An 8642-nucleotide genomic window follows, 5' to 3' on the forward strand; every position below is an offset into this window, starting at 1 on the left:
TATTTATGACGGTCACAGTGTCCCAGGGTCATGTGAAGTGACCAAAACCTGCTGCAACCACCCAGCAGATGGAGGGAATAAAAACCAAACACCCTCCCCACCCCACCCCCACTGCCAATCCTCAAAAGAAATGCTCACAACAATGAAAACCTCGGACAGGAGGAAGAGCGCCACCAGGTGGGCAGGCAGGTGTCTTGCTCGGCTGTGGCTTGGGGGGCACTTTTTTCAGTGCCATTGTAACTTTGAACAGTCACTAAGGAAACTGTTGTAAGTCGAGGACTACCTGTACTTTATCACTTTTTTCCCTTTTGGGGGGGGGGTCATCAAGTTTTTGACACCTTGCTAGGCGACTGGTGGTACTCGGATATTGCCATATTCTAAAAGTGGTACAATAGGTGAAAAGGTTGAAAAACCCTGGTATAGAACCCAATAAGGGATCCTGCAGAAGGAGGTTACTATGGACCCTCTGGGCAGGCAGAAGATACAAGCCAGGTCTTTCTGCATCAGATGAGCAGAGAGGCCTGCAAGTGTGATAAGGGGGGGGAGGAATTATCCGGGCATCCTGGTCCTCCCTTGCTGACAACTTCATTTGGTGGAGGAAAGAGCAAGAGGAAATGCTGTGCTGTCCCAGGACGAGTTCAGCACCTCGGAGCTCCCTCTGGACCTTCTCAGGGCGGTCTCTGCTGCCCTCCCCAGGCTGCCCTCCTTTCCCCAAAGCTTCACAAAACTGCTGTGTGGGGCGGGGCAGGGCTCGTCCGGAAGGGGCCAGGTGGGGACCCCGGGATCTGGCGGCCCGAAGAGAGGTGGGAGGACGGAGCAGTAACGCCGGAACCCAGCTGGCGGCTGCTATGCCAATAAAACAAGGCTTCTGTTGCCCTGGAAAGATGTGCTCCCCCCCACCGGGGAATCCAGGTTCGAGGGAACCCCTCCCTCTGGGACCTCTACGTCCAGCAGACGGTGCAAAGCTTTCCGGCAGGCCTTCTTCCGCTGGGTTGCACGCCTTGTGGTGCAAACGCCGGAGCCGCCTTCCCCGATAGGACCACGGCCCGTTGAGCCCCGAGCCCCGGGGGCGTCGCGATCTGCCTGCCGGCAGGGCAATTGAACACTTTACCAATGCCCCGAGGTGCTTTTTCCTGCCGATGCCGTGAAGAGGGCAGGGCGAATGGGTGGGCCGGGAGGGCCGCAGGGGGGACAGGGGCAGCCGGGGATGGAGGTTGAGCAGGAGTCTCACCGCCCCCCGCCCCCCGCCCCCCCGAAACTCCTCTACCTTCGTGGGATTCCCATTCCCAGAAGAGCAGCAGTGGCCTGGAGGCCTGGATGCCCCCGCGAGCTCCTTCGAGACTCCTGGACAACCTGACTTAGACAGTTCAACTCACCCATTCTCTCTTTGTCTCTCTCGCTCTCTGCCTCCCTCTCTCTCTTGTCTCCTGGTCCCTGCAGGCGATTCTGCCCAGCTCCATCTGGAGTCTTGGGGGAGAAGACCCAGGGAAGCAGCAGCTCTGCTCTTTGCCTCTTTCTTGTTCTTCTCCAACCAGGTCCTCCTGGCAGCAGATCCAGTCTTTCCTTTCCCTTCCATGGACCACTGACCCAGCCAACCCTCCCTCCCCTTTTCCTTTGCTTTTATCTTCTCTTGTGAGCATCTCTTCCAGTTGTGCCTCAGATTATCCATTTACTGGTGCACCTCCCTGGTGACAGAATGGGCTAAAGAAGAAACAGGAGGAAGAGCCTCAAGAGAAGTGAGGATCAGATGAAAAAAACTGTGCCCAAGGAAGAAATGAAATTTGAGGAAGGGTCTCAGACCTAATGATTTTCTTCCCTTTCAGGAAGATGAAGAGAGGGAGGTGGATTCAGCCTTGCAAGGTTCTGTTGCTGTAACTTTGTAATAAAACTAATGTAAGTCCTAAATACATCAGAATTTCATTATATTTCATCATTGTTCCTGATGTGCTGAAGACAAATGCAGCTGGGTAACATCCCATAATAAGCATGGGAGTGCACTTAGTGCAGCTGGGGTATGTGCAGAACTGCCTCTCCTTCCAGTGGAAGCAGCCTAATTTGGATCCCATTAGCCAAAGAATTTCTGCTGCTGGGCTCCAGGAGAATAGCCTTTTCTGCTGTGCCCCCCCCCAAGAATATTCTACCATCGGAGGTGAGATTCCCCCCCCCCCCAGACACACAAGAACACAATCCTGGGCTTCTGGCAGAGCCTGAAAACCTGGTTCAGTTGCTCAGCCTGGGGTCCTGACAGGGTTTCATTTCTTTTTAGCACTTTTAAACTTTTATTACAATGTAAGCCAAACAGAGTTGCTGTATTAGTGAGATGGGTGGCATAAAAACTTATCAAAATAAAATAAGGTCTGAATTCTGGGGCTGTTTTTTGACATGCTAAGGTGGAGCTTTTAGCCTCTGGACCTTTAAGCAAAATGCCACGTTACTTTTTCTTGTTCCTCTAACTGCCCCACTTGCAAAATTCTTGATTGCAAATCCAGTTGTTATAACTGAACCGTTTGTGGCCAACCTCTTTGGCTTCTTCAGGTAAGTGTGGAAATAGTTTCTAGCTAACTGCTGAGCCTGTCTCGGGGCTCCACCTTAGGACCTCCCCCTAAGAAGGCACCTGGGCCTCTCCTGGTAGCCAGACTCATTATGAAGGGAAGCCTATTCTTGATTCTAGACTTTTTAAGGGAAAGTTACAATACTTAGTGCAGTGGAAAGGTTACCCTTTGATTAAAGCCACATGGGTAAAATCTAGTGATGGAAAAGCCGACAGGCTCATTAATAAATTCTATGAGAAACACCCTAACAAACCACGGGGCAACGCCTAAACTATGATTTTGTTTGAATTGCAAAATTTGTCAGGAAGTTTCTCCTTAGTTCTAGGTTGCTTCTCTCCTTGATTAGTTTCCATCCATTGCTTCTTGTCCTGCCTTCAGGCGCTTTGGAGAATAGCTTGACTCCCTCTTCTTTGTGGCAGCCCCTGAGATATTGGAACACGGCTATCATGTCCCCCCTCGTCCTTCTCTTCATTAAACTAGACATACCCAATTCCAGCAGCCGTTCCTTATATGTTTTAGCCTCCAGTCCCCTAATCATCTTTGTTGCTCTTCTCTGTACCCTTTCTAGAGTCTCTACATCTTTTTCACATCATGGTGACCAAAACTGGATGCAGTATTCCAAGTGTGGCCTTACTAAGGCATTGTAAAGTGGTCTTAATACTTCAGTGATCTTGATTCTATCCCTCTGTTAAAGCGGCCGAGCACTGTGTTGGCCTTTTTGGCAGCTGCAGCACACGGCTGGCTCATATTTAGGTGATTGTCCACTAGGACTCCGAGGTCCTCTCACAGTTACTACTATTGAGCAAGGTACTTGAGGAGCAGGAGGAGGAGGAGGTGAGTAAGAATGCCCGTGTTGGGTCAGAGGCGGTGGGGTTCCCGAGAAGAAATGCCCCTCTCCCCTCTTGCTGCCCAAGTGCTGCTCAGCGCTCGCAGCAGGACCAGCGATTTCGCAGAAGCCTCCGCCCCTCGGACGGGGATCCCGCCCCTCCCAGCCGCTGGGGGTGGTGGAGGGAGGCGGCAGCTGAAAGGGGGGGGGGAGAGCCGGTGCGAGCGGGGCTTTATAAGGGGCGTCCCGCCTGGGGCTGGCACGTCTAGATTCCTGGAGACCACCATGGCGATTGGCCTGGCAGCTCTGGGGCTCCTCGCTTTCCTGCTCGGCTGCTCGGGAACCTTTGCCGAACCCCAAAACTCCGAGTCACGCGTCAAGGTCAGATGCGGGGTGGGAGGCGGAGGGTCCCAGCCTCCCGTGTGGAAAGCCCCCCCACACATACCTGCCTCTGCTCGGGTGGGCGGCAGGAGCAGCTGGTGGGAGCCGGCGGGCTGCGCAGAGGGTGCCGCTTCCTCGGGGTTGATCGCACCCGATGCCGTCGCGCTCGGCCGAGGCTTCGGCAGCCTGCCGGCGGGGCTGGTGCTCTCGCTCGCTGCGCTGCTGGCAGAGCGATCCACCCGCGGGGTGTCGTCCCGGACGCGGTCTGGCAGGCTCCTCGACCGACGGACTTTGGGATGGGCCGCCTTTGCCAGCCCCACGCGGCGTGGGCAGCCCGGGGATCGGGCACGTGTGAGCAGCGGGTGTTTTCAGATCCCCCGGAGAGAATGGGGAGTCTCTACCTGTTGGACAGCTGGGCTTGGCTATCACCCTGACACGCTTTTCTCCCCCCTCCCGCTCTTTTTTAGTGCTCCCTGACCGGCATCTGGGAGAGTGACATAGGCATCAGAATGAAGATCTACAACGTCAGTGACATTGGGGAGTTCAGCGGCTTCTTCTACATAATACGACGGCCTAACACCAGGATCTTCATTCCATTCCCGCTGCAGGGCATCCAGCACCAGGGGCGCCAACCCACCTTTGGCTTCACCGTCAGCGGGGAGCTCGAGGGTAGAGCCACTCAGTCTTTGTTGTGGAAGCAAATAGAACGGGAAGAGGGAATCTAGTGGATCTCCCCGTCCTGAGATCTGCCTCTTGCAGATTCTTTCACTGAATGTCCACTCTCCTTCCCCCCCCCCCATCAGATGGAGATTCCCAAATATTTTGGAGCCTATAAAACATTCCCAATCTAAAGGTAGCATCGGTGAGTGGGGGTCTTTATACGAAATATATCCCCCCCCCATTGGTACAACAACTTTGATCTGACAGGACCTACCGCCGCCGTCTTTGTGGGCCAGTGTCTGGTGGACGAGAACGGAAAGGAACAGCTGAGGACAACCTGGGTATTTCGTAAGCACGTGGAATCCGCAGCAAAGGATTGGGGGGCGACCCGGTAAGGAAACGCAGGGGCTGAACTGCTGTGCCCCCTAACTGGAAGGGCCCTGTGTACCTCTTCTTTTTCTCTCTCTTCCACCCCCCCAAAGTGGCTCTTGAAAGGGCGCCCCAATGGTTTGCCTCTCTCTGGGCAGCTCCTGCAGGAGAGGCTGGCATTTTGAGTCTGGGAGACTCTGTTTCTGCCACTTCCCCCACAAAGGAAGGCAGCAAAGCTTTTGAGCAGCTTCCCCAGGTCCTTCTCACTGACAAGAGTGGTTTGGGTGGCACCACAGTCTGGGTTGCCCACAGCTGGCAACACTTGGAGAGTTGGCACTAATTGCTCTACTCGAATCGGAGAGCAGTAGCCCAGCACAGCCCCATATTTGTAGGGGGCAAAGAGGCCACCTGGGTGCCTTCCCTGAGCGAGCGCAAGGCCTGCAGCTCTGCTGCTCCCCTCCAAAGAGGCCATTTTTGCAGCCACCTGGACGGAGCTGCTTGACGGGAAGCCCCCAAAGACCCAGGAGAATTCGCCCAGCCTGCTTTGGGTCTTGTCATTTCCCGGCCCTGGCCGCCTCTGAGAACCAGAAGCCTCCATTTCCTTTGCCCTCCCTTTTCATTCTCACCTGCGTGGATGGGAGGAGGGAATGGGGTGGGGGATGGGATGCTCAGCCTGGGGGGGGAGACATCAATCATGGCACCATGAATTTTGACATTTCCCTTCCTCCTGTTTCACTCTAGGGTTGAAAGGAGCACCTTCTACCGCATAAAGTGATGGTGAAGAGAGAAAGACTTCCCTGGTTTCTGCGTTGGGGAGAAATGGGCTGGGGTGACCCTTCCAACCTCTCCCATCAGACGCTCTTCTCCAATAAAATGTTTCCCTGAGCAGCCTCGGCCTCCCTGGTCTTTCAGAAGCTCCCTGGGTGCCAGTCTGCGGGTTTCCAGGAGAGGCTGGGTAGGACCCCCATCTGGAGTAAGGGCTCTGGGGTAAAGAGTTAGCTTTGTCTCTACTACTGCTCTACTACTGTTCTGCACTTTACTCAGCCTTTGCCCTTGAAGACTTTGGGAACCTGCAGCCAATCCACTGAGGATCTCACCTATTAATTTATTAGGAAATTATGAAACGGTTTTGCAAAGGAGCCATGAATTAGCTTCACCAGAGATGGTCCATCCTAATCATTTGGCCCAAGCTTTGCTTGACAGAGTCATCCTTAGAACCAACAGTTAGCTAGAACCTATTTCAACACTTACCTGAAGAAGCCAAAGAGGTTGACCACAAACTATTCACTTATAACAACTGGATTTGCAATCTAGAATTTTGCAAGTGGGGCCATTAGAGGAACAAGAAAAAGTAACGTGGGATTTTTGCTTAAAGGTCCAGAGACAAAAAGCTCCACCTTAACATGCAAAAAAATACCCCCAGAATTGAGAGCTCATTTAATTTTAATAACTTTTTATGTCACCCATTTCACTAATACAGCAACTCTGGATGACGTACAATGAAATAAAAGTCAAAATGCTAAAAATTATCGAAACTAGAATAAAGAGATTAAAAGTTAAGAACCAAGATGACGGACAACTTGGGGGTAAGATTTTCTCTACCCAATGAGACACCTTCAAGATACCCTACCCTGTCAGCCCCTCAGGCTGAGTGGTTGAACCACATTTTCAGGCTCTTCCAGAAGGCCAGGATTGTGTTTGTGTGTGTTTGGGGGTGGTGGAATCTCACCTCTGATGGTAGAATATTCTTGGGGGGGCACAGCAGAAAAGGCTCTTCTCCTGGAGCCCAGCAGCAGAAATTCTTTGGCCAGTGGGATCCAAATTAGGCTGCTTCCCCTGGAAGGAGAGGGGGCAATTAGTCCCATTGGGGTGCTGCAGTTCCTCAGATTTGTATGGGGCAAAGAGGCCACCCGGGTGCCTTCCCTGAGCGCAAGGCCTGCAGCTCTGCTGCTCCCCTCCAAAGAGGCCACCTTCTCGGACACCTGGACGGAGCTGCTTCAAGGGAGGCCCCCAAAGACCCAAAGACCCAGGAGACTTCGCCCAGCCTGCTCTGGGTCAGTGTCCTTCCCCTCATCAGAGGTGGCCTGCAATGCATGCCTGGGTACTTACCTGGCCCTGACCGCCCCTGAGAACCAGCAGCATCCATTTCCTTTGCCCCCCCTTTCATTGTCACATGGAGTGGGATGGAGGGTGGGATGCTGTTGCCTGGGGGGGTAACACACCAATCACGCCACCATGAATTTTGGCATTTCCCTCCCTCCGGCTTCATTGTGGAGTTCGCATGGACACCTTCTAATGCAAGGCTTCCATGGTTTCTTCCTGGGGGGGGCATGGAGGGTGACCCTTCCTACCTCCCCCATCAGAAGCTCTTCTGCAATAAAATGTTTGCCTGAGCAGCCTCAGCTTCCCTGGTCTTTCAAGAGAGGCTGGGTAGGATCCCCACCTGGAGGGGGGCTCAAAGCTAACTCTGGGGTACAGAGTCTCTACTTGTCTCTACTACTGCTCTGCACTTTACACAGCCTTTGGCCTTGAAGACTTTGGGAACCTGCAGCTAATTCATTGAGGATCTGACCAATTATTTTATTAGGAAGTCCTCATTTTCAAATGAGCTATGAATTAGCTTCACCCAGAGCTGGCCCATCCTAATCACTTGGCCCAAGCTTTGCTGGATAGTGTCATTGTTAGAACCAGCAGTTAGCTAGAACCTATTTCGACACTTACCTGAAGAGGTCAAAGAGGTTCGCCACCAATGGTTCACTAATAACAACTGGATTTGCAATCAGAAATTTTGCAAATGGAGAAGTTAGAGCAGTGGTTCTCAACCTTTTTAATGCCGCGACCCCCAACCGGTCATAAGTCGAGGACTAAACCAGTCGTAAGTCGAGGACTAAACCGGTCATAAGTCGAGGACTAAATCGGTCATAAGTCAAGGACTTCCCAACCGGTCGTAAGTCGAGGACTTTCCCTGCCCGGGAGCGCCGCGCATGCGTGGTTCCGCCCCCTGCGCCGGCCGAGGCGCAGCTGGCAAGCGGCAGAGACGGAGCAGGCCGACCACCAGCTGGCCCAGCTCAAGGGAGGTAAGGCACCCACCGGAAAAGGGGAAAAAAATGGCGGACAGCCTTGCTTGGCGACCCCCATGAAATGGTCGATCGACCCCAAATGGGGTCGCAACCCATAGGTTGAGAACCGCTGAGTTAGACAGACAGACAGACACAGAGAGACAGAGAGACAGAGAGAGAGAGACAAAGACAAAGACACAGACATAGACACAGACACAGACAGAGGGAGACAGACAGAAACAGACAGAGGGAGACAGAGATGGAGACAGAGACAGAGAGAGCATGGGTGAGTTGAAGTCTCCAAGGCAGGATGTCAGGAGTCTCAAAGGAGCTCATGGGGCCATCTCAGACCATCATATTTTAGTGCTTAGCAGGACCATCAAGGGTTTGAGGTGACCCCAAATAAACCTGATATTTTTTGACACTCTGTCTGATTTAGTTGATTATGGAAATGCAGTGGACATTATGTAATTTGACTTCAGCAAAACATTTGACAAATATCAGTGAAATCCTGCTGAAGAAGAAGAAGGCAACCTGTGGCTGGACTACACTACCATGACAGACAGAGCTGATGGAGAGATCAAACCCAACAAGGACTTATTAAAGGCTCCAGATCTGATTGAGAGGAAGTGAGGAATTGCAGGGCTCAATTTTAGGCCTTGTGCTGTTTGACATATTTATTTATAATCAAGTTAGTTTAGGAGTTAGAAAACATTGTAATCAGTTTTGGACATGATATGAAATGGGGGTTGTAAAATACTTCAGACATGCTAAGGTGGAGCTTTTTGCCTCTGG

General features: G+C 52.5%; 1 protein-coding gene across 1 annotated transcript; it reads left to right on the top strand.

The window, feature by feature from the left end:
• The first annotated feature begins 3663 nt into the window (after positions 1 to 3663).
• Positions 3664 to 5563, top strand: LOC107298137 (avidin-related protein 1-like). The gene is made up of 4 exons (XM_015827498.1): positions 3664 to 3759; positions 4227 to 4428; positions 4687 to 4810; positions 5530 to 5563. Exons 1-4 carry the CDS (start codon positions 3664 to 3666, stop codon positions 5561 to 5563), a joined length of 456 nt encoding a protein of 151 aa, XP_015682984.1.
• The last annotated feature ends 3079 nt before the right edge of the window (positions 5564 to 8642 follow it).

The sequence above is a fragment of the Protobothrops mucrosquamatus genome, unplaced genomic scaffold (genome assembly GCF_001527695.2).
Source record: "Protobothrops mucrosquamatus isolate PMUCROS unplaced genomic scaffold, P.Mucros_1.0 scaffold3738, whole genome shotgun sequence".
In the NCBI taxonomy this organism is placed as follows: domain Eukaryota; kingdom Metazoa; phylum Chordata; class Lepidosauria; order Squamata; family Viperidae; genus Protobothrops; species Protobothrops mucrosquamatus.